The sequence below is a fragment of the Corythoichthys intestinalis genome, chromosome 17, assembly GCF_030265065.1.
Source record: "Corythoichthys intestinalis isolate RoL2023-P3 chromosome 17, ASM3026506v1, whole genome shotgun sequence".
Taxonomy (NCBI): domain Eukaryota; kingdom Metazoa; phylum Chordata; class Actinopteri; order Syngnathiformes; family Syngnathidae; genus Corythoichthys; species Corythoichthys intestinalis.
In genome coordinates, this window is record NC_080411.1 from 45968345 (window position 1) to 45994629 (window position 26285).

At 40.6% G+C, this 26285-nt stretch overlaps 1 protein-coding gene and 1 long non-coding RNA gene across 6 annotated transcripts in view; both read left to right on the top strand.

The window, feature by feature from the left end:
- LOC130905658 (gastrula zinc finger protein XlCGF17.1-like) overlaps positions 1–2171 on the top strand; it is a 36751-nt gene extending 34580 nt beyond the window's left edge. For both annotated transcript variants that reach the window (XM_057819244.1, XM_057819245.1), the window contains one exon: positions 907–2171. In XM_057819244.1, the coding sequence (XP_057675227.1) occupies positions 907–1961 (1055 nt within the window). In that variant the 3' untranslated portion in view covers positions 1962–2171. The remainder of the gene's footprint in view (positions 1–906) is intronic.
- A 54-nt stretch (positions 2172–2225) lies between these two features.
- On the top strand, positions 2226–18667 carry LOC130905661 (uncharacterized). 4 transcript variants are annotated; one of them, XR_009061135.1, is made up of 8 exons: positions 2226–5373; positions 5567–5683; positions 5920–6142; positions 9723–9783; positions 9856–9906; positions 14281–15704; positions 16851–16945; positions 17032–18667. It is a non-coding gene; the product is annotated as an uncharacterized LOC130905661 (long non-coding RNA). The 4 variants fall into 4 exon arrangements; XR_009061134.1 differs by having other exon boundaries at positions 14281–16945; XR_009061136.1 differs by having other exon boundaries at positions 15470–16945.
- Positions 18668–26285: the final 7618 nt, after the last annotated feature.

Genomic DNA, 26285 nt, shown 5'->3' on the forward strand with positions numbered 1-26285 from the left:
ACGCAGCATCAAACAGGGGAAAGGGTAAGCGCTGCCACGCCAAGCCACTTCTGGCTGCATTTTTGACACATGAAAAATAACGATTACGTACTACTGTATGACGGAAAATTTTAGTGGTTTTGTAACCGCGACGTTTTAATAGCATGGTAAACCGTGAAGGTAACCGGCACATGCCTACACCCGACCCCCCCCCCCCCCCCCCTTAAAACATTTCTCCTCGGATCTACACAATTCACGTAGGTCATCCTTTTTTACTTCAAAACGGCGAATTTCGCCGAAAGGTGAGAGATTTTCATGCCTGCAAACAACACATTGTCAAAGCGAGCTGAAAAGATTCTAATTTTTCATTTCATTAAATAACCGAATTTACCGACATGGTCAGTCAGTTTTCGGGAAACCGCCTGGCTCTAGGTGGTTGGTGGGTCCCACACTTTTTCCCCAAGGCATGGCCCCCGACCCCCCACCACCACCACCACCTGGCTGCTGGTTGCGGGGTTAGGGGGGGATCGGGTCTCCGGTCCCGCGCGCCCCGCTGCGACTTCTCTGCGCTCTCCTGCTTTCACCTTCCTCTCTCATTTCTGCCCGGGTATTCACTTGGGCTCCGGCGCGTGTCGCTTGCCGGTGGGTCGGCGGGGAGTCGACCACTTTGGGTGGGGACCCTGTTCTACTCCGGGCCAAATTGGCCTTGGTGGTCCCGTGGTGTGCCGTCTTGGTTGTGGGGTTGCAGCGGTGGCTGGTGGGCTGGTTGGCAGGCGGTTGTGGGGGGCGTGGCACATCAATGGGGGCACGGATGATCCGGGGGACCGCCCTGGGATGATGGCAGCCCCCTTGCTGGAGCTGCGTGAGGAGGGAAGGGCTGCGCTGGCGCATAATAAAATATATCTTTTGTTTTCTTGGGTCTTGCAGGTTTCAGAAAATATATTGGCGGTGAGCGGCAGGAGACAGAATCTCCTGGCGTTAAAGAGGATGTTGGGCTCCCCCAAATCAAAGAGGAGGAGCCAGAGCCCTGTCAACAGAAGCAACTTATAATCAAAAAGGAGGAGGAAGAGCTGCCATACGTTAAAGAGGAGAAAGGTATCACCAGGTCGACTGGTGAGCCCTTGACGAGTGAAGATGGTCCGAGTGAGGCCAGCAGAGGGGTGGAGCCTCCAAGCGGCGGCGGCAGCAGCAGCAACTGCTCAACAGAAGGATTGCAAGCAGACATTTTCATCACTCCATCAGATAGAAATGGCGCCACGACACACTCACCTTACAATGATGATGGTCATAAAAAATCTCACAGTGAAGACAAATGCTCTCAGTGTGGGAAAACCTTTGCTAATAAGTATTCTTGTCGTAGGCATATGAGTAGCCACACTGGTGAAAAACCTTTTGTCTGCTCAGTTTGTGGTCAAAGATTCAGTCACAAGAGCACCTTAACAGTACACACACGATCTCACACGGGAGAAAAGCCTTTTTCCTGCTCAGTTTGTGGGCAAAGATTCATTCGCAAGAGCCAGTTAAAAACACACACAAGAACCCACACAGGTGAAAAACCTTTTGTCTGCTCAGTTTGTGGTCAAAGATTCATTCGCAAGAGACAGTTGAAAACACACACTCGAACCCACACTTGTGAAAAACTATTTGTCTGCTCATTTTGTGGCCAAGGATTCAGTCGCAACAGCACCTTAAAAAGACACACAAGAACCCACACTGGAGAAAAACCTTTCTCCTGCCCATTTTGTGGCCAAAGATTCTCTCATAAACAAACCTTAAAAATACACACAAGAATTCACACAGGAGAAAAACCTTTTGTCTGCTCAGTTTGTGGCCAAAGATTCAGTCGCAAGAGCAATTTAAAAACACACACAAGAACCCACACTGGAGAAAAACCTTTTTCTTGCTCTGTTTGTGGTCAAGGATTCACTCGGAAGGATCGGATTAAGCGACACGTGTGTGTTGGTGTGAAAAGCAGTAGCTAATGACTGTTTTGCCTGTAGTTCATTCATTTTGCTCCATTAGATTGTGCACGCAGGACAATTGTATTCTGTAGAGCAGGGTTCACTAAATCCGGACCTCGGTGCCACTTTTCCTGTCGTGTTTTCCACGTCTCTCTCCCTTAACACACCTGAATCAAATGATTATGTCATCAGCAACCTCTCCAGAAGCCTGATAATGATCCTGATTATTTTGATTCAGGTTTCTTGGTGGAGTGAGACATGGAAAACCCGACAGGAAAAGTGGCACCGAGGTCCGGATTTAGTGAACCCTGCTGTAGAGCTACCTTGAATCCTGTTGAGGGTGGCACTTGTTGCCTAACATGTGCTTATTCCAATCCTTGTATGATGTGCATCCACACTATTGCCAAGTATTGGCTCACTTGATTTAACTCTCATAAGTTAAGAGGCATTATTTATTTAGTATTCTCTCTTACCAATACTGAATTGTGAAACAAAAAGACCTTATTCTTACTTTTACAAAATAAGTAAGTCCTTTGTCCCGAGCTGTTATGGTTTTTCTTAAACCTATCCATAATATTTTGGGAGGTTGAAAGCAGATTTTGTTGTGTACAATTTTCACCACCAGATAACAGATTTTCCATTCAAAACGATTGGGCCAACATTCCACCAATAAATCCAGCTCCAATCCATTGGTTATAGATATGTATATTTCAATGTTTCAAAGTACTTTTCATATTTTATCCTGATATTATGTGATATATATATTTTTTATGAACCATTACTATTTCAATGTTCACACTTTCACTTTATCAGCCAATTTACTCATGATGCGACAATGTACTGAAGGAAAATGTTTTTTTTTTTTTCCTGAAATACTAATAGTAGACAAGAAAGGTTCTATTGTATGGAGGACCAAAGCTGCCAAAATTAAAAATAAAAGTAATTAAAAATGAATCAATAAAAGGCAAAATATAAACGACTATAAAAACAAAATAAAAAATAGGATGCAAAAATTAAAAATAAATACAAAAAAATATATGGAAATAGCTACTTAAATAAAAGAAATAAAAATGAATATATATACTAAAATAAGAAATTACATTAAAAATGTAAGAATACAAAAATAAATATATTGACTGAAATAAATAAAAGCGCTTTGCCTTATATTTACTTGTCATCACGACCGTGCAAGTGGAAATACTATTCAAATGAGGAGGCGTTCCTACGGGTGCAATGGGTTGAACCAGAGCCATTTCAAGAGTCGCGACTCTGTTCTCGCCGCGGGTGGTCACGTGGTTCATGTAGTTCCAAACACAAGCAGCGCTGTCGTGGTTTGCAATGGAACTGACAGCGGTAATTGCGACATTTGTGGAAAAATGGATCAAATCACGTATCTAAGTACTTGTTTGATTATGTCATTGCATTATGACATATATCTAAGGGCTAGTTTTACATTTGGAGTGGTCAGGCGACAATTGAGAACTATGTAAACTAACACAGAAGGGAACTTTCTCATGTTATGGAGTGAACATGTCATGTTGATGTTAGCATGAGCACGGGAAATCGACTTTTACATTGAAATACTAGATGACTATGGTTTTTCATTTTTCACAACTAAAATACTGTTTTTCCAGAAAATTTCTAGATTTCCTTGATTCACCTACCTGTGGTAATATATTAAAGATGACCCCATGTATAACATATTTTGTTCCTTAGTTCTAAGTGGTAGTTTAAAGTTTGTTTTCTCGTATTGACATATAAAAACATTTGTTTCCCCAAAAATTTGGGTTTGTGGTCACGGCTTTTAAATTCTATTTTCCACTTTTCTTTCCTGTTGCACTTTCAAATGCTTACATATATGTGTGAGTACATTTTCCATTTTATAGACTTAGTTTGACCTGAAACACAAACAAATGACATTTAACAGTGCAAAACAACTAAATTTTGAATATAGCCTCTAATTTTAGCAAAACCAAACCTGTACTTCTTTAGAGGCATTTTTCATTTTGGAACCAAGCAACACAAAATGATTACAAGACAGGAAAAACATTTTATGATTTTCCTCAACATGGTGTAATGTATAACAATAACAACTTATTACCTTTGATCAAGAAAATCACAATATTTATTGAAAAATTGGTGAAATTGGTGACATGGTTCATTGTTTACACCTAACATTTTATAGATCAGTGGACTGTGATGGTTTGTGTGCAGCATGGTTTCCCCAAGGACCAAGAGCAGCAGAAAAAAATGGATGCCAATGGTCAGTCGTCAAAACATGAAAAAAATGCTTTTTTTTTTTTTTGTTTGTTTGTTTGTTGCCATTTAAAAAATGGTCTTAGTGCGCACAACCAGCAGTCACCATCAGCAGGCACCACCAGCAGCATGATGTCCATCCATCCATCATCTTCCACTTGCTGTGGGGTCCGGTCGCGGGGGCAGCAGCTTTAACAGGGAAGCCCAGACTTCCCTCTCCCCAGCCACTTCATCCAGCTCCTCCGGCGAGGTCCCAAGGCGTTCCCAGGCCAGCCGAGACACAGTCTCTCCAGCGTGTCCTGGGTCGTGACTATAGGTTAGGGTAGGAACGTAGACCGACAGCAGCATGATGTGGATCATGAAAAAGTAACCTAAAATAATAATATACATTACTTTTTTTAAATAAATGTGTATTATTTGTTGACATAACTTTTCAATCTATGCACATCTCTAAAATATAATAATGTCAAACATTTTGGTGTAAAGAATACAGGTTGTCATGCATTGACTTGTTACTCTTTTATGAGGGGGATACCTTACTTCAAAGCTTACAAAATGGAGCTAATAAGCCGGTCGTCGACCAATACTCACAAATACAGATGAGTGTGTACGTCACAAAGGGCCTCTGAAAGAGTTAACAACTTAAAAGAGGTAGGGACAATGAATTTACCCCTGACGATACATTCCTAGTTAGCAGACTCAGCTTAAAAAGTAGCAGAACATCGCTCGTCAACCAAGATAAAATATATGTATAATTACGCTACGCATCTACAAATAAAGCTCAACATATACATCATAAAGCGCCTCTGATAGAATACAGACTGTTGAAAATTCAAAAGGGATCGTTTTTTTCACCAACTTACCTCCGAATATACTTTACAGCCAGCCATTCGTATGAATGCGGTCCGCTCTCGTCGAAGCCATGTTTGGAACTACACGAGGCTCCGTAACCCGGAAGTACCCGGAAGTAAAATCGTGTAATGGATCTCTATGGGAGTGTCGTAACCCTCTTTCTAAGGCCCTGGGTTGAACTATTCGCTTATTGGTTGATCGACATTCTGAAATCTACTAGTCATGCCTGCCACCGAAGACGTGACTTTACAGTTAGCGATTTAGCCGACCTACATGGTGTGAAGTGAGAGAATATCCACCGTTGAATGTCACAGCATGGTATAAGGTGAGTTTGTATGTAAGTGGCATTTTTTAAAATGAAAACTTGGTTATTCGTATGGCATGCTGCACTCTATATATCTGACTACCACGGGTATCAAAGCTATTTGTAACTGCTCCAGTGTAGCTTAGCAGAAGTTACAACTAAGTTCTCATGATAGCAAACGATATTCCTGCTCACCATGTAACGTTGTTTTTAGAGTTTCTGACCTGAATAATTCCACTGACATCGCAACGTTGGATGCTGGATGATTACAGAGATCCCAGGATCTCCTCAAAATTCTGGGTTCAAAATGATGCAAGGACAAAGGTTCAAAGTAAGTGAATGTCATTAACTAATTTGACTTGGACTATAGTTTTCACTCATTCAAATGAAGTGTCAAAAGGAAATATTTCTTAAAAAAATACCAAACAAGCCGAATCATGATTTTGCCATGAGGGTTAAACCATTTTGTTAATTCAAGTCCTGTTAAAACTCTAGAAATTACTTTTTCAGCTATTATGCAATGCAACTTTTTAAATTGCAACTTGTTTTCCTGTTTTTTCATGGAAGACTTCGCGTGCAAGAATCCATGCGACGTCTGGATCCACCGGGAATTGTCCGCACACTACAACTACAAACTGTTCGGCGTAGAACATATTCTGTGCCAGCCCCCAACAGTCAAAGGCATATCTATGGCAACCATAAACTCATAAATTAAGGCTCTATGTTGGGGAACTAGGAAGGAAGTACAAAAATAAATCAAGACCATATTTTTTTCACCCATTTTGGAAAGGTAAACCCTTATATAATATAAACCATTTTAAATTAAGTTTAAATATTTCATGCTTTTATTTTTTATTACGCACTAGGAATCAATTTTGATTGGGAGTGCTTTCGCTGCCAGCCTCTCCCAGTCAAAATGGATTGGGTGTCAAGCGCTGTCAATGGCAGCCAATGAGTTAAATGTTGATGTTTATGGCTTGCAAAAAAAAACCCCTCAAGTTTAATGTCTCAAAATAAAAAAAAAAAATTTAAAACATTGCAACACATCTTGTTATTGCAGAAATGTTGGTATAGTTTTAGTTGACACTTCTGGGAGATGATTGGATGAAATTTCACCCATCGAAATCAAATCATGAGGTTTGGCATGCCCTCTTTGCTTGTTGGCTCTTTGAAAATGGTTTAACAAGTGCAACTTCAAAAAGGATCATGTAAAGTGCATGTTTCTCACACATAACATTAAAAATAACCAATAAAAGCATGAAATATCCCCCGACAAAAAAAAATTACACTTTGTTCTGGTACTTGAGTAAAAATACATAGATTTTTTTTTTTTTTTTTTGCCCAGCAGAAAAAAAATGCACGACTGAACGGGTTAAGTCTAATGTAAAAAATTCTTAAACTTCCACTTTAAGGTTATGTGTAAAACGGCCTAAAAGTAACAACTGAGTGTCACCCTTTCCATTTTGCAGTCTTGTCCATTGTCCTCAACCATTTTTTCCCCCTTCTTAATAAAATTATATAAATAAACACTTTCACAGTCTAGGCACATACAGGTTAAGCTAATCAATAAATTTGCCATAAAGGATGTGTGCATGTTTAGTTATATTTCAGGACTAGTTGGTTCAACTTTACATTACATATTTGGAGTTTTATGTGATGGTAGGTGTCAGTCCCTGAAGTGCAGCTGCAACAAGCCTCGACTCCCGAAGAAATTCAGCAGATGTCAGAATTTTCTAATTTATTGAATGTCTACAGCGAGACTATCCATCCTGCATCAGATATTTGGACTTGTTTGAAATGACAGCATAGCATGTTGGTTGTGGTTGATGTGACAGTCCCTCACCAGTGTGCAGAAATAATAAAGGCAATGATTGTTTTTCTGCTAAGTAACATTTTATTGATGACCAGTGTAATACAATACAAATAATAAACAGGCAATTGATCTATAAAAAAGGACTTCCAGCACAACTAACTCGTTCATCAATGCAAAAAAAAAAAAAAAATCTCCTCCCCTAAAACTGGCCAGCTGCTCACCATCACTATTCCCTGAAATGTAAATTGTCTTCGGAGAGCTTTAGGGTAAACGAAAGCATTAGACGAGACACCAGCCAGTGCAGTCTACATGAGCCCTTACGAGCGTAAACACGAACTTGAATGTGTAAATTTCGCTTCACTAATTTGCACTAACGCTAAACTATTCCTTGTGAGTTTAATATTGTTAGCAAATTTATCCGTGTCCCGCCTTGCCTCCCCTTCCTGAGACCCACTGCGATGTATTAGCTTATTAAAAATGATATAGATTCAACATACCTCAACTGGACTTAAGTAAAAAGTAAAAAAAAAAAAAATACACCAAATTAAGTAAAAAGTTAAAAAACACAGCAAATTACCAATTTAATACGTACCTTGTCCTCATCCAACCGATTGCCAGATTCCCGTTCCCGTAGCGGCTTGGACGCCGACCTTTTCGTCGAGTCCCATTATTTTACGAAGCTAGCAACAAGCAGCCAGGCAGGCCAGCAGGCAAAGTCGATCGAGAGGATCGCTGCACGAGTGTCGACCGACCAATGGGTGAATAGTTCAACACATGTAGGACCGCCCCCTCATTTGAATAGTATTTCCACTTGCACGTTCGTGCTGACAATGAAATAAGTAAATATAAGGCAAAGCGCTTTTATTTATTGATTGACATTTATTTCAATCAATATATTTATTTTTGTATTTTTTTCCACATTTATTTTTGTATTTATTCTTACATTTTTAATGTAATTTCTTATTTTTGTATATATATTCATTTTTATTTCTCCTTTTATTTAATTAGCTATTTATTTTTGTATTTATATTTAATTTTTGTACCCTATTTCTTATTTTTGTATTTATATTCGTTTTTTATTTTTCCTATTATTGAACGGCCGGAAGGGATACGTGGTATGACACCAGGGAGGACCTCCCCGGTACGAGGAGACGCGGCTCTGGCCGGGCCAACCCAGGAGGACGAATGTTTGCTTATTTATTAAAAAAATGTGGTGGATCTAACATACCCGTTAGTCATGGGAATTTGCTTGCCTGCCCTGATTTTATTGTATTGAAGGAAATTGACCCCCCTGGTTTTGAAATCTTGTAGTATTTTTTCATATGACATGAATGTATTATCTTTAAACAAATGCTGTAACTGGTTTATTCACATTTCATCCCATGTGCTAAAAGAAATGGGAATTTTTCTTAACTCCAAAGTCTGGATTGCGTCACATTGGTGAAAATTTACACGGCGCCATAGAGTCCCTTTTCATTCAGATGCTGACGGATAATTCGGGTTGACACTGTTGTGCCCTCAGACTGCGGGACAGCTTGAATTTGTTTGGATGTTAGTCGAGGATCCGCACAATCTTTTCTTGAAATTTCTCTCAATTTTTTTCTTTTCCGTTAGCCACCGAGCCATGGACTTTACACTTATTGGTGACACTGCGCACGGTAGACACAGGAACATTCAGATCTTTGTAGATGGACTTGTAGCCTTGAGATTGCCCATGCATGCTTCCTCACAATTTTGCTTCTCAAGTCCTCAGACAGTTCTTTGGTCTTCTTTTTTCCATGCTCAATGTGGTACACACAAGGACACAGGACAGAGGTTGAGTCGACTTTAATCCATTTTAACTGGCTGCAAGTGTGATTTAGTTATTGCCACCACCTGTTATGTATAAGTAACAGGTGCAAATTAGCCAAGCATCACGATTTTTCAAAGGGTTCCAATACTTTTGTCCGGCCCAGTTTTGGACGTGTAAAATGATAATGATTTAATTTTTGTCCCATTCTCGTTGGTTTTTTTTCCATTGCCAGCAAAATAAATGAAGATATTACTACCAAACCATTTGTAATTGCAATCATTTTCTAGGAAAAAAATTGAGAATGATCTGACAGGATTGCAGGGGTGCCAATACTTTTGGACAGCAATGTAGGTTTTGAAGCCATTACAGAGAGACATAGTCTTTTTGGACTCCAACTGTGCATTTGGTGATCAGAAGATGAGAGAGCTTTTGAGTTTACTGACAAAATTCAATATCCGTTCCTATTGGCATGGTGTTTCCGTGACGTTCCGAAAAAGCTTGATTTGGTTTTTCTTTGAAGGTATTCCTGTGTTCCAGTGTGTTTATAGTGTCCCTTCAATTAAAACAGCATTGCGTTCCAAATGATTCATTCAATAATGTGAAGCAGAATTTATAAAATGGCACTGTAAAAAGCCTGCTGAAATGGAGTATGTTTTGTTTGCATGAGTCATTTGAACCTGACTGTTTGGTGTGCTGTGTTTGCATTAAAACGTTCGTAATTGTTTGACTACTGTATTTGATATGAATCTGTATTTTCAAATGCAGAAAACGTTGCCAGTCTATGAATCCAGGGACTTGGAAAGAGAGGATTGGAACAAAAATACAGGTATTTGTAAAAGTTTCCATATTTACTGTATCAAAACTTCAAGGTGGTGACTCAGCTAAATTCTTACGTCAGGGTTTTCCGGAACAGCCATATGGGAATGACTGTGGCATCTTCATGTTGATGGTAAGTGAGTTTAATTGTCTAAATTTCGTCTTCTGCGATATTTATGCATTTATCCTTTTGTAGTATGCTCTGTACGCTGTTCTGGATGCTCCCTTTGTTTTTAACATCGTAAGTGAAGTTCACTGAATCATTCAAATTGTGCTACACAATCTCCTGTGGTTATTCTGTATTTACACATGTTTTTCCATTTTTGCAACTATTTTGTCGTTTGTATTTGAAATAAAGCAACCTTACTTGGAGCAGCTGAAGTAGTTAATTAGGATCTTGAAGAGTGAGCTCTCTCATGAATGAATTGAAATGGCAAAAGGTGAGATAAGAAAATCGGTTTGACTGCACCATAGAGAGAATATGTACGTATCTATATGAATATACTTTAGCTTAATCACAACAATTTAATCTAGCAAATGTATGTGTATATATATATATATATATACATATATATAAAATTGCCGTCTCGCCCACCCGGGCGGTATGGTCTCTCCTTTCAAGCTCGGGTCCTCTACCAGAGGCCTGGGAGCTTGAGGGTCCTGCGCAGGATCTTAGCTGTCCCTAGGATTGCGCTCTTCTGAATGGAGACGTCGGACGTTGTTCCTGGTATCTGTTGGAGCCATGCACCCAACTTGGGGGTTACTGCCCCTAGTGTCCCGATCACTACTGGCACCACTCTTGCCATCACTCCCCACATTTTCTCCAACTCTTCCTTCAACCCTTGATATTTCTCCAGCTTTTCATGTTCTTTTTTCCTGATGTTGCTATCGCTCGGGATTGCTACATCTATCACTACTGCTGTCTTCTGATGTTTATCCACCACTACTATGTCAGGCTGGTTGGCCATCACCAGTTTGTCTATCTGGATCTGGAAGTCCCACAGGATCTTGGCTCGGTTGTTCTCGACCACCTTCGGAGGTGTCGCCCACCTTGACTCTGGGGTCTCCAGTCCGTACTCGGCACAGATGTTCCTATACACTATGCCTGTTACCTGGTTATGTCGTTCCATGTATGCCTTGCCTGCTAGCATCTTACACCCTGCCGTGATGTGCTGGACTGTCTCAGGGGCCTCTTTGCATAGCCTGCACCTGGGGTCCTGTCTGGTGTGGTAGACCCCAGCCTCTATTGCTCTTGTGTTAAGGGCCTGTTCTTGTGCTGCCATGATCGGTGCCTCCGTGTTGTCTTTCAGTCCGGCCTTTTCCAGCCACTGGTATGTTTTCCTCATGTCAGCTAACTCCTCAATTTGTTGGTGGTACACACCATGCAGGGTCTTGTCCATCCATGATAGCTCCTCAGGGTCCTCCTCCTTATTGGGCTTCTGTTGCCTGAGGCATTCACCGAGCAGGTCATCACTGGGGGCCATTTTCATGATGTACTCTTGGAGGGATGTAGTGTCCTCCTGGATCGTGGCTCTGATGCTCACTAGTCCTCGGCCTCCCTCTTTCCGCTTTGTGTAGAGCCTCAGGATGCTGGACTTAGGGTGAAACCCTCCGTGCATTGTAAGGAGCTTCCTTGTCTTGATGTCGGTAGCCTGCATCTCTTCCAGTGGCCAGGATACGATGCCAGCAGGGTATCTGATTACTGGTAGGGCATAGCTGTTAATGGCCTGGATCTTATTCTTGCCATTCAGCTGACTCTTGAGGACCTGCCTCACCCTCTGTAGGTATTTGGTTGTGGCAGACCTTCTAGTTGCTTCCTCATGGTTTCCAATTGCCTGTGAGATCCCCAGGTACTTGTAGCTGTCCTGCACATCTGTTATGTTACCTTCAGGTAGTTCAGCCCCTTCAGTTGAGATCACCTTCCCTCTTCTGGATACCATTCGCCCACACTTATCTAGTCCGAATGACATCCCAATGTCATTGCTGTATATTCTCGTGAGGTGGATCAGGGAGTCGATGTCACGCTTGTTCTTGGGATACAGCTTGATGTCATCCATGTAAAGGAAGTGACTGATGGTTGTTCCACTTCGTAACCGGTACCCGAAACCACTCTTGGTGATGATCTGGCTGAGGGGCTGTAGGCCTATGCAGAACAGCAGGGGTGACAGAGCATCTCCTTGGTAGATACCGCATTTGATGCTCACATGTGCAACTGGCTTCGAGTTGGCTTCTAAAGTTGTCTTCCACAGCCCCATCGAGTTCTGGAGGAAGGTCCTTAGTGTCCTTTTCATGTTATACAGCTTCAAGCATTCCAGTATCCTTGAGTGTGGCATTGAGTCATAGGCTTTCTTGTAGTCAATCCAGGCAGTGCACAGGTTGGTGCTCCTAGCTTTGCAGTCCCTGGCGACTGCCCTGTCCACCAGTAGTTGGTGCTTGGCTCCCCTAGTGTTATTATCAATCCCTTTCTGTGCCCTGTGCATGTATTGCTCCATGTACCTGCTCATTTTAGCCGCTATGATGCCTGATAGGAGCTTCCATGTGGTGCTGAGGCAGGTGACAGGCCGGTAGTTGGATGGTACTGTCCCCTTCTGGGGGTCTTTCATGATCAGGACTGTCCAACCGCCACTCTGGGTGGGTCCCCGACCTCAGCAGCTGGTTCATTTGTGCTGCTAGGCGTTCATGGAGTGCAGTTAGGTTCTTAAGCCAGTAGGCATGAATCTTGTCGGGCCCTGGAGCTGTCCAGTTCTTCATCTTGTCTGGATGTCTGCTGTTGTGATGAGTACTGGGTCTTGTTCTGGGATGTTGCGATGTTCTGACTGCAGGTCTGCCAGCCATTGGGCGTTCGTGTTGTGAGACGCCTCTTTTTCCCAGATACTCTTCCAGTATTGTTCAGTCTCAGCCCTGGGTGGGTCTTGGTACCCTGCCACTGAGATTAGACCTTAGCTGGAATATTGGAGAACATAGTGTTTATTCTCCTGGGCTCTACTTCTCCTGTGTACCTCTTTAGGCGGCTAGCTAGGGCTTTGAGCATGAAGGGCCTGGTCTAAGGACCCACCTGGATATCATTATGCTCCTGACCTGACCGGTTTGAACCTCCGACCTCCCATGCCAAAGTCAGTGCTATTACCACTGAGCTATCCAGCTGCCCTATATATATATATATATGCAGTGTATCAAATACTTGTTCTCCCCCACCCCCACTGTGTATATATATATATATATTTATATATATGTATATATACGTATATGTGCATATATATGTGTATATATATATATGTATATTTATATTAAATTATTAGGGCTGTCAAACGATTAAAATTTTTAATCGAGTTAATTACAGCTTAAAAATTAATTAATCGTAATTAATCGCAATTAATCGCAATTCAAACCATCTATAAAATATGACATATTATTCTGGTAATTATTGTTGGAATGGAAAGATAAGACAAGATGGATATATACATTCAACATACGGTACATAAGGACTGTATTTGTTTATTATACCAATAAATCAACAAGATGGCATTAACATTATTAACATTCTGTTAAAGTGATCCATGGATAGAAAGACTTGTAGTTCTTAAAAGATGAATATTAGTACAAGTTATAGAAATGTTGTATTAAAACGCCTCTTAATGTTTTCGTTTTAATAAAATTTGTAAAATTTTCAATCAAAAAATAAACTATAGCCCTATTCTGTCCTCAATGTGTGTGAGTACACAAATTGACAGATAGCGAACATAAGTTCCAAAAAGAAATCAGACGGTGTGGCAAAGTTGCATGGGCTTTACTGAAGTCATCTCTTTTTGACAGGAGCACGTTTCTTGTATTTTTGTAAAACTGAAAATAACAAGGCAATGTGTCAATAACTTGCATAAATAACAAAATAACATAAAATGTACACACACGTGTCCATTTGAGCAGTAGCACTAGCCAATTAGCTCACAAGCATCTAACAATGTAACTGCATTTCACCATATATGTGAACAAATTCAAATACATATCATCAATAACTATCTAATGCTCATGAATATAAACAAAGGAGGAATATAACTCACAAGCGATGCATGTATTAGACACAAACAGTGTGATGGGGCTATGAGAACTGCCACTGAATACTGGATGCAGACATTAGCTGGTCTGAATAGCACTGTCTATTAGTGTGAGTTCGCGTCGACGTATAATCACGTCAGAAAAGCGCACCGAAACCCAAATAATTAGCTGCACTGAATCGCCAGCAGAGGGCGACATTACGCCACATAACATATGCAAGTCACACCCAAGCGCCAGCAGAGGGTGGAAAAACTCCATAAAACACAATTAAGAAGTTGGCCTTTCACTGTACTGACATTTAAATCTGTCTGAGCGGGCCTAGTGCGTTAATTGCGTCAAATATTTTAACGTGATTAATTTAAAAAATTAATTAACGCCCGTTAACGCGATAATTTTGACAGCCCTATAAATTATATATCAATTATATATAATATATATAAATTTACTCTATTAGGGACTTCGAGATACAGCTTGAAGTTTCAAAGCAAACAAAAAGATGGGTTGCCTGGAGGAGTTACGAGCCAACAACGCAGACATTCTGACAGAATTTGGAGGCGCATGTCCTGGAAAGACTGCAGGATTCATCGGTGAAGTTTGCTGATCCAGACTTTTATTTCAAGCCTCCAACTACAATTCCCCAGGCATCAAAAGGCCTGATAAAGAAAGTCATTTTACATGTCAGTAGATTTAAAAAATAATTAGGCTGACATTTTCCTTTTTTCTTTTTGATAGATATTTTTGAATGTACTATAATAAAAAAAAAAACATATTGTCTTATTTGTGAAATGTGAAGGTTTAAAAGATCGAAAGTTTCTGGGTATATACTGTAGGAGTTGTACTTAGAACTATTGCAGAGCATCTTCAGTTTCCCTAAAACCATTGTAGTTCCCACTGACAGAAGTGCACTTGTCACGGATGCAGGAGACGACACATGATGGAAGAACACGTCGCTGGCCTCTTCCCAGATGTTTGCCTTTCAACGCCCACTCAAGAACAACCCTATATGCAACCAATCGGAGTTGCCTAAAACAACAAAACCATAATACAGGGTGATTAAAAAAGAAAGTGCCAAAATCATCATGTGATAGATCAAAAAATTATATATATTATTTAAAAAAGTTACAGAACTCTAGCTTGGACACATGTTCAATATTCCCAACAAATAAGCAGCACGATTCAAAATGAGGGGGAAAAAGTAGCGGCTTATAGTCCGCAAATTACTTAAAGGGGAAGTTCAGATTTTTTGACATCAGGCTTACTCTTCGAGTTAGGGGGGGTTAAATGGTCAGTGGAGTTGATTTCAAAATATTCCGTGTCGTTTGTTAGTCTTCTATTATTCTTCAGGGCTCCGGAGTGATTATGCTAATGCAAGTCAATATGGCCAATTAGCATGCGAATAAAAAACGATATTCACAGATCTAACATTGTCAAATAAATTCAAAACGCAGCTCGATGTTCAAAAACCCCCTGCAGCCAAAACAATGTCTCACCAAACTGCCGTAATTCATTTAATTCTGCGGGACTATTTTTCCATATGCGTAACGGCACCACAACAGAGGAGTGCTATGGCCACTCGCATTCACCTTGGTCTGCTATGCAGAGTGTTCACGGAAGGACGTCAACATGGTGAAATGTGCTTTTAGAAGCTGTGGAAACATACAGAAGAAACGGACAAAGGAAAGTTTCCACCGCTTGCCTGTGATGGACGAGGAACTATATAAAATGTGGTTACTCTGCTGGATATGACATACACACACACCGGTGGAAAAGTACTGCTTTGGAGTATTTGCAGCGCCCATTTTCATTGGTATCCTCTCCTGTTACCCAATTGCTGTGCCTTCGAGTGTCCAAACGTCTTCAAGAGCTTCCGATAAACAGGTAAAAAAAAAAAAAAAAAAATCATATATGAAAATATATCACATATATGTGCATGCACACCTCGATATCGCAGCTCGCGTTAGTGAGGCTTGTAACAAACGCCATGCATATTTATGGTTCGCGTTTTTAAATTGGAAACAATGGTCAATGTTCTGTCCAATATCTCACGAAGTGCATTTTTCCTTCGTGCTATTATTTAAACAGCCGTTTGACAGGAAGGAAGTACTGTGGCTGCCATTTTTGTATTATTTTAGTCAATCCGTCGTTTGGTGAGAGCTGGTTGTGTTGTTTGTACCTTCGAAGGGATCGTCTTTTCACTCCGATTCATTTTTGGATGCGACAGTGCAGCACAATAAAGCATCTGGAGCTCGGACGCTACCTCCCTCCCGTATTCATTTTGAATGGAGTTTAGCTGACTTTACACTTGTGTTCACTCACTCACACACACACACACACCCCTACACACACACACACGCACACACACACACACAAGGGGAACAGTACAGTCAATTTCCAGATCACCATCCCGAATGCAGTAAATCCTTCCACTTCGGATTTGGTTTACGAATCGTTCGTAGGTTATGTGCGTGAGCAACCGCCGTTTTTTGCACACTCCCACACACAGACACGTACTCTGACTCTTCCTCATTGGGACTAGTAGTCGGTAGTATGTAAATACCGGTAATCAATATGTCAATCATACAATTTTTTTTTTACCTTTACTATTTGCCCCAGACACCTCAGCCAATCAGTTAATGAAGGGTTATTTATAATAAAGATTGTGAGTGAACTGGGGGATATTGGAATACTTTATCACTTTCATGAAAAATTGAGAAGAAACCTTTTGAGCGTACAGAGTGATAACTTGGTTTTCTATGTCCTTAGATAAGTGACACCTACCTAGCTTGTAATAAATAAAGGAATAAACCAAGAAGTAATCTCCGATTTGGTCTTTGGGAAAGCGTTGAACAGCGCTCCTAAATACGATTTAAGAAATAATTCTAAAACTTTTTTGCTGAACATGACATTCCAAGAAATTTTTTTTTAGATATTAGGGTTTGCCTTATTCCGTGGTGCGGTTGTGTCTACAACACAGGCTTATTATTATGACACATCTAACAAGCTACTTTTTACTGTGATCTTTAGGTGACCTGGAGATGCTTTATGTACACCCAGAAGAGGCTTCACTTTGTTTTCAACTCCATGAAGGCAAGGGCGCCAGCAAGCGAGGAATGCTGATGGTAGGCTCTATCAACTTTTTTTCCCATTACCAATTGCAGTCTACCCTTCTTATGTGTACATATCTCAATCAAATTTACTCTATTAGGGACTTCGAGATACAGCTTGGAGTTTCCAACGCAAACAAAAAGATGGGTTGCCCGGAGGAGTTACGAGCCAACAACGCAGACATTCTGACAGAATTTGGTGGCGCATGTCCTGGAAAGACTGCAGGGTTCATCAGTGAAGTTTGCTGATCCAGACTTTTATTTCAAGCCTCCAACTACAGTTCCCCAGGCATCAAAAGGCCTGATAAAGAAAGTCATTTTACATGTCAGTAGATTTAAAAAATAATTAGGCTGACATTTTCCTTTTTTCTTTTTAATAGATATTTTTGAATGTACTATAATAATAATTAAAAAAAAACACATATTGTCTTATTTGTGAAATGTGAAGGTTTAAAAGATCAAAAGTTTCTGGGTATGTAGGAGTTGTACTGAGAATAATTGCAAAGCATCTTCAGTTTCCCTAAAACCATTGTAGTTCCCAATGCCACAAGTGCACTTGTCACGGATGCAGGAGACGACACATGATGGAAGAACACGTCGCTGGCCTCTTCCCAGATGTTTGCCTTTCAACGCCCACTCAAAAACAACCCTATATGCCACCAATCGGAGTTGCCTAAAACAACAAAACCATAATACAGGGTGATTAAAAAAGAAAGTGCCAAAATCATCATGTGATAGATCAAAAAATTATATACATTATTTAAAAAAGTTACAGAACTCTAGCTTGGACACATGTTCAATATTCCCAACACATAAGCAGCACTCTACTATATGCAGCTGGATTCAAAATGAGGGGTAAAAAAGTAGCGGCTTATAGTCCGCAAATTACGTAACTTCAAGTTTTTAAATCAAGTGCTCTTGTGCACTTTGAGATTTGTTTTCCAAATGTAAAGTGCGTTATAAATAAAATGCATTATGCTCTAAGGGGACAATCACCGGCAATTGAAATACATGAAATAATACTTGAAGTTATGTTCAACACATTTGCCTATGTCAGTTTTATGTTTTTAATTTTTGACATATTGCGTGATAATTTAGGCACATCCTTGTAAATAATTGCCATACTGCTACTGCTTTTTATATTGACATGCTTTTACTCTCACAATGCATTACTGTTGGGATGATATAGCTGCTTTCCTGAAGTAGAACTATGCTTAGAGTATACGAATATTCGCCCAGCGACAAAATAAAGCATGCAGGACTCCACTTACCTCATTGATAGCTGCCTGTTTTTTTCCAGTTGGTCTTGTCTACGAAGAAAAAAGTTTCAAGAACACCTTTGTTGAGAAGTGGGAAAAAGTCTTGGTGTTCACTTGCAACCATTTATTGAGTTCTGAAAACAGTTCAGCTCCAATTCTTCCCTGCATTTTGGGGGCGGGAAGTCGCTTCGTTGCCACAAAAAAGAAAAGAAAAAAAAAAGCGGTGAAAAGACCAATGTGATATCCCTCCGCGCAGCCAGCTCGTTCTCTTCTCTGCAAGGCAACTGAATTACTAATGTTGCTGTTCTTACTGCAGTTATTGACATACAATGGTAAGTTTTAATAACTTTATCCTGAAAACATAGCCAACACTATTGATTGCATGCGTCATCGGTGATTCTCCTATGTGCATATGTTGTTTTCATGAGCATGCTAATTGGCCATATTGACTTGCATTAGCATAGCCACTCCGGCGCCCTGAAGAATAATAGAAGACTAACAAATGATACGGAATATTTTGAAATCAACTCCACTGACTATTTAACCCCCCATCTTGAAGAATAAGCCTGATGTCAAAAAATCTGAACTTCCCCTTTAACTTAACTGCCCAAATGCATGATGGGCTATCATGACTGTCAGTGGTGGCCGCAAATGGTATATCTTCCCTGCGTTGTGTACAACACAGGGTCTTAAGAAAATTATCATCTCCTGTCATTCTTCCATACGTTGCTCGCCACAATAGTTATAATTGTCGGGAAGTTAGACAACCATGACTGCCAGTGGTGACTGCAAACGGTATATCTTCTCTGCGTTGTGTACAATACAGGGTGTTAAGAAAAAGATCTCCTGTCATTCTTATGTCACTTGCTACAGTAGATATAATTGTTATGGAAGAGATGCCAAAACTTTTACCATTAAATAGCGCGGCTCCACTGAATATCTGTGTCGACTCCATTCGCTTGTTTCTGTCTCTTAACTCTCAATATATTTAAAACGGTGTCTTTTCGCGGCAATACGTGAGTAGGTTGTTCTGCGCATGCGTTAAATATTTTAACATGATTAATTTAAAAAAAAAATTGACTGCCTGTTAACGCGTTAATTTTGACAGCCCTAATATATATATGTATACACTCACGGCCACTTTATTAGGTACGCCTGTCCAACTGCTCGTTAACACTTAATTTCTGATCAGCCAATCACATGGCGGCAACTCAGTGCATTTATGCATGTAGACATGGTTTAAGACAATCTCCTGCAGTTCAAACCGAGCATCAGTATGGGGAAGAGAGGTGATTTGAGTGAATTTGAACGTGGCATGGTTGTTGGTGCCAGAAGGGCTGGTCTGAGTATTTCAGAAACTGCTGATCTACTGGGATTTTCACGCACAACCATCTCTAGGGTTTACAGAGAATGGTCCGAAAAAGAAAAAATATCCAGTGAGCGGCAGTTCTGTGGGCGGAAATGCCTTGTTTATGCCAGAGGTCAGAGGAGAATGGCCAGACTGGTTCGAGCTGATAGAAGGGCAACAGTAACTCAAATAACCACCCGTTACAATCAAGGTAGGCAGAAGAGCATCTCTGAACGCACAGTACGTCAAACTTTGAGGCAGATGGGCTACAGCAGCAGAAGACCACTCCGGGTGCCACTCCTTTCAGCTAAGAACGGGAAACTGAGGCTACAATTTGCACAAGCTCATCGAAATTGGACAATAGAAGATTGGAAAAACGTTGCCTGGTCTGATAAGTCTCGATTTTTGCTGCAACATTCGGATGGTAGGGTCAGAATTTGGCGTCAACAACATGAAAGCATGGATCCATCCTGCCTTGTATCAACGGTTGAGGCTGGTGGTGGTGGTGGTGTAATGGTGTGGGGAATATTTTCTTGGCACTCTTTGGGCCCCTTGGTACCAATTGAGCATCGTTGGAACGTCACAGCCTACCTAAGTATTGTTGCTGACCATGTCCATCCCTTTATGGCCACAATGTACCCAACTTCTGATGGCTACTTTCAGCAGGATAATGCGCCATGTCATAAAGCTGGAATCATCTCAGACTGGTTTCTTGAACATGACAATGAGTTCACAGTACTCAAATGGCCTCCACAGTCACCAGATCTCAATCCAGTAGAGCATCTTTGGGATGTGGAGGAACGGGAGATTCGCATCATGGATGTGCAGCCGACAAATCTGCACCAACTGTGTGATGCCATCCTGTCAATGTGGACCAAACTCTCTGAGGAATGCTTCCAGCACCTTGTTGAAACCATGCCACGAAGAACTGAGGCAGTTCTGAAGGCAAAAGGGGTCCAACCCGTTACTAGCATGGTGTACTAATGCTTTATTGCATTAAAGTGTATTTTAATTTTGATGTACCTGTGTGCTTGAACACACTGATTGTGCATGCCTAAAGAGTTCATATATAGATATATATTTTTCACCAAATCAGTTGGAGTAAGTAAATAAAATATTATTTCAATAATAATGAGTGAGGCCAAAAATAAAAGGCGTGTGAAAAGTAAAGTACTCATTACGTTCGAGTGGACACAAATGACTACAAAAGTAAAACCAGAATTTCCAAGCAGTTTTATTGTGACAAGGGGCTGGACACCTGAGGCCTGTACTACGAAGCCGGTTTTCTGTCTTAGCAGGGTAACTTTGAGAGTAACCTAATCATGTGCAGTATAATTTATCGGCTAAACGGGACTACGAAAGGTGGATATGTTGAAACCGGGGAATGTTGCCATGGCAACACACGCCACACAGCAAACATGGTCGTCTCAGAGTTATCTTTCTTAACCCCAGGATTCCAATTAACCACGCTCTATTTAAACAGCACTCCTCCACGGACATGTCCTCTTGACAATGACGGCGTACCTGGACAACCCGTACGACATTGGCGCGCGGATTGTATGGGCTCTCTTCGGAGGGCACGTGTTTTTGGAGACCGCCAGAATCCGCTGGCGTACCCGGACGATGTTCTCCATGAAAGATATAGATTTTCAGCTGAGGGAATTTGTTACCTGTGCCAGCTGATCGAGGCGGAAATCACTAATGTAACCTGGCGAAGTCAGGCCCTCACAACCGCATAGATTGTGTGCCTGTCCTCGCGCTCTTTTGCCAGCGGACAAAATATGTATTCCATCGGTGATGCTGAATATCTGAGTAAGAACACTGTATGCCATGCGATTCGGAGTGGGATATGGAAACGCTTGAAATTGATTGTTGAAAATACTATTCAGAAACCTATGTCGGCTTCGCTGAATGTAAACTAATGTAGAGCTTTGCTCTCACACAAGAAATACATTTAATAAACTTTTCCATCGTTATTTCGTTGTGTAAATGCATTTATAATAATCATAAAAATTTGTAGACTATTTAAACATTGAGAAAACTTGCGCTTTTTGTGCCAACTCGAAGACATTAAAATAAACGTCAAATCCACTGATAGAGCAGACACAAATGTAAAAGATATAAATGTTTATTGAATATGCATCTTAAAGTCTTGTTTAACTGTGAGAATTCGTCACAAAAGACGTGTTAATTTATTATCATTATGCAACAGGAATCGTCACAAATGTGATCACACAAAACGCAACCACGCATCGCATTACCGCATTCCTTCTCCTGAGTCCTCACAAATATAATACAAAATTGCGGGGGGTTCCGAGCTCGGGCCTGCAAATCAAGTTAATTGATCGGCTCGGGCCGGGTTGGGCTGGATTGTTTTTTAGGCCCGATCTAACCTCTACTCTGAAGATGTTCAAAGGACATTCATATTCCTACAGTCAATGGGACTAAACATACAATCATCCTTCTTCATGTGGTGATGCACGATGAATTATTTCTTACATTTACCGTACCGAATCTTATTTTATTGTCCTGACAGCTGCCTTTATTTCTTTTCATGGACATGAGTAAACTGGCATATTGACGCATTCACAAATCACCCGATCTGTAATTCGCTGCCAACAGACGAGTTGCGCTCTACTCGCTGAAGCGGTGTTGGATTTCGCGGTCAGGGTGGATTTTAATTCCTCATAACTCCGCATGATTATCGCGCATTCCCCCTCCGTGAAGTAAGGTGCCTGTGCCATCGTCACAAGTAGTGTTTGACTCCGGTCTCCGCCCCCTTTTATGTGAACGCGCAGTAACTCTGACTGGGTTGACACAGGTTCGACTAATCAATCATCAATCAATTAATCAGCGTCGTAGCACCGATTGACCACAAACTAGATAACCAGGTTTTGTCAACTCCTGTTACACACTGGTAAACGGAATTACTTCTGGGGAGGTTGAACTCCGTTCGTAGTATAAGCCACTGCTTTATTTTCTTTCTTTTTAATTTAATTTTTTTTTTTAATTCAAACAATCACTCAAATACAACAGCACAACAAATACAAAACTGCAATGCAAAGAAACATAAAACATACATATAAAAAAAATAATAATATAAAACACATAGGAGGCACATTGTACCTACTGTACCATAGTGGCAGAAGTCTTTCAAAATATAAGGCACTTCAATAGTCACACTTATAAAAACAAAACAAGAACAAAAGAAAATATACACAACACAAGAGCCAATCAAAGACAAATCCCTGAGATACTGAAATGTACAAATACTCTTTTTGTTCTTTGTAAGCTTCAGTGTATCTATATAAGAATTAAATTCCAAAAGAAATAGCCGGAAATATGGCATGGACCTCGAAATTCTCACCTTGTGCAGGTAAAATTTACCAAGCGGCAACATCAAATTAACTACAAAAGATAATATTTTAACATCAGACATAAAACCAACAATTATCATCTGTTGTTCAATGACAAGTGTATGTTTAGTTTTTTTTCAGCCAAAAATTGCACAAAATCTCTCCAAAATGCAGCTATCACAGGACAAGAGCAAAAAAGATGTATAGACCCCACCCACCGACGTCACAAAATCACGTGCTCGCTGTATGGTTCCGCCCCCTTGTCCGTCATTTTGTGTCTGTATTATCAATGGTCTCAATTGATCGAGCAATTTATAATGCATTTCATGGAAGACCCGGTGCTTTTGGATGCCGTAAACTCACTTGATGCGTTGCATAAAAGGCGTTATGTGGAAAAGCTTCAGTTTATCCATTCGCCAGATCCATATTTGATGCCTAAATCGATGTTTTTCGACCCGCTGTCTCTGCCGTATTTGCCTGACATCTGCTAGCTACCCTGATATGTACAACTATCTTGTCCACACAAAATCAGCCTATTCTCACGAAAGTTTGAAAAACTTTAAGAGCTTGGAGGCTTATAAATACTTCGTTGCTGGTTGGGTGAAACAGGTCCTCGTCCACGAAAATTCGGCAGAAATCTATCTTGTGCTTGGAAAGGTGAGTTACGAAATTTTCAATTCAAAATCTTTTGTTATTGCTAACATCCACTGTCAAGTCTAATGTATTTCATGTCGTTTGTCAATGGAGTTAGGGCTTTTAATGTTTATATGGTTTAGCGATAGCACTCTCACTACATACATAAGTGTATGTTGTCGGCGATTAGCCTAGCAATGATCTTAATTGTGGTTGTCAGCCCAAAACCCTCTAAATATATATTAAATGCATCTTACCAGATATAAAATGACTCCTACATAATCTGTGGTAATCGTTTGGAGCCCAGTTTTCTCATCGAATTGCAGCAGCCCATCTCGCTCTCTTCTCTCCGGGTCTCTCGGAATCCGGTAGAACTTCAAGTCTCTCCGTCTTCTCCGTCTATCTTCTCTGTTATTGCAACCGACCGCCACACACGCCTTCACCATTTTGATTATTAATGTTAACGAGCAGAAAAACACGTCGTAAATAGGAGGAATGTACATAGCCGTAACAGGTAAACATGATGTGTTGACGGACAAATGGGCGGCACCAGTCAGGAGGAAGGAGTTGTGACGTCACGTGGGTAGGGTCTATAATAGTTTCTGGTTCAGATTTACAGAAAGTGCATGTATCATAAATGTCCATGAACTTGGCCCTGCTCGATTTTCTGCTATTTCCGGTTCGCTGCTTTATGTTGTCATTTCCCGTAGAGAAAGAGAGAGAACGGGGAGACATTTGTTCCTAATACAGTCACAGGTGGGGGTGGGAAGGATTTTAGGGAGTAGGTTGTAATAAATCGACCAAGAACAGGGCACACGGGGCTGAATGATTTGGTGCATAGAAAGACACAAAGATGGGAAATTTGCATACTGCGGAGATCATGAAACGGTTGAACACGTGTTAATGGTGTGTGAGAAATATGAGGAGCAGAGGAACCGGTTGAAAACAGTGCTGAAACACAGGGCCACCCCAGGCCATTTGGGGGCCCTAAGCAAAATAATGCCAAGGGGCCCATATTTTTGTAAAAATGTATTAAAATTGTAACCCTATGTGAATCTTTCTTGATTCTTGATCTCATAACTATGTACACGACATTGCCAAGCATTACAATGAATTCTACATTTGGGGAAATCATCATCTTGTGACGAGGACGACACTCCACCTCCAATTCCAAGATAATTCTCAATAGCTCCTTTGAATCATCCAGAGTACAAAATATGATTACATGGAACAAAATTCAGCCCAGGAAAATATTTGTCAACAAAAACGTGTACTGTGGGGAGTGCGTAACTAATTAAGTAGATTCACCATAGGCTGATACATGGCATACTACTTGATAATAATGTCCGATATTAATGAAATGACTATGACTATGTCTACACTAGGACAGATAATTTTCTACAGGGTATTTTGCCGACTAACTTTCCACACTTCGTTTAAGGTGCGTTTAAGGCCCCCCCGCTTCTGCAAGTTACGCCTGCATTTGCGCAAACTACACATGCGTAGAAAGGAGAAGCCTAATGTGTTACGTCGTCGCCCTCGCGGTTTACCTCTGAACCGGAAACTCATTACTTGTCCGCGGCAAATTTCGAAATCACTACACATTACTGTCATTATTTAGTGATCACTGTTTTTTTCTTGATCGCAGTTGAACGCATCACGCACACGCAGGAGCGAGGGTGAAGGGAGAGCACTTTTACGAGCAGGCGCCAAGTTGTGCAGTGGCGCCTCCAGAAATTCTTCACAGGGGTGGCCAGATGGGGCCACTTAAAATCTTGGGGTGGCCAAAACTAAAAGCCATAATTTCAGGTTTTCATTATATTATTGCAGTAAAAAGGTCAGGGGAAAACTATCAGAAAAACTTAAGGACACGGCTACTGATATACTTTGGTGTATTGTGTAATATTTGATGTTACTAATGATTTAATGTGCATAGTCCATAACTGTCCAGTCAACATTTTGAGTTCCACAACAATTCTGTTTTATTGTGTTACGTATATATTAGGCATAAGGTGTACATTTAACTAGGGCTGTGAAACGATTTAAAAATTTTATCGAGTTAATCACAGCTTAAAAATTAATCGTACTTAATTGCAATTCAAACCATCTCTAGAAATATGCCATATTTTTCTGTGAATTATTGTTGGAATGGAAAGATAAGACTGATATATACATTCAACATACTGTACATAAGTACTGTATTTATTATACCAATAAATCCACAAGATGGCATTAACATTATTAACATTCTTTCTGTGAAAGGGATCCACAGATAGAAAGACTTGTAATTCTTAAAGTATAAATGCGAGTTTGTATATTGTGACTAAATATTGCCATCTAGTGTATTTGTTGAGCTTTCAGTAAATGATACTGTAGCGACTTAACTGTTCTGCACAAATGCATGATGGGAAGTGGTGCAACCATGACTGTGTGTGGTGGCTGCAAATGCTATATCTTCTCTGTGTTGGGTACACTACAGGGTGTTAAGAAAAAGATCAACTCCTGTCAATCTTCCCCACAATATTTATAGTTGCTGTGGGAGAGATGAGATAACAAAGCTTTTGCCAATTAAAAGCACGGCCCCAGTGAATGCTTGAATCTACTCCACTCACTTGACTCTGCCTCTTATCTCTGTATATAAGTAAAACGGCGCCATTGTAGGCTGTTTGCGGCAATGCGTGAATGAGTCGTACCATGAATGCGTTAATTGCGATATTTTCACGTGATAAATTAAAAAGAAATAATTACTGCCCATTAAC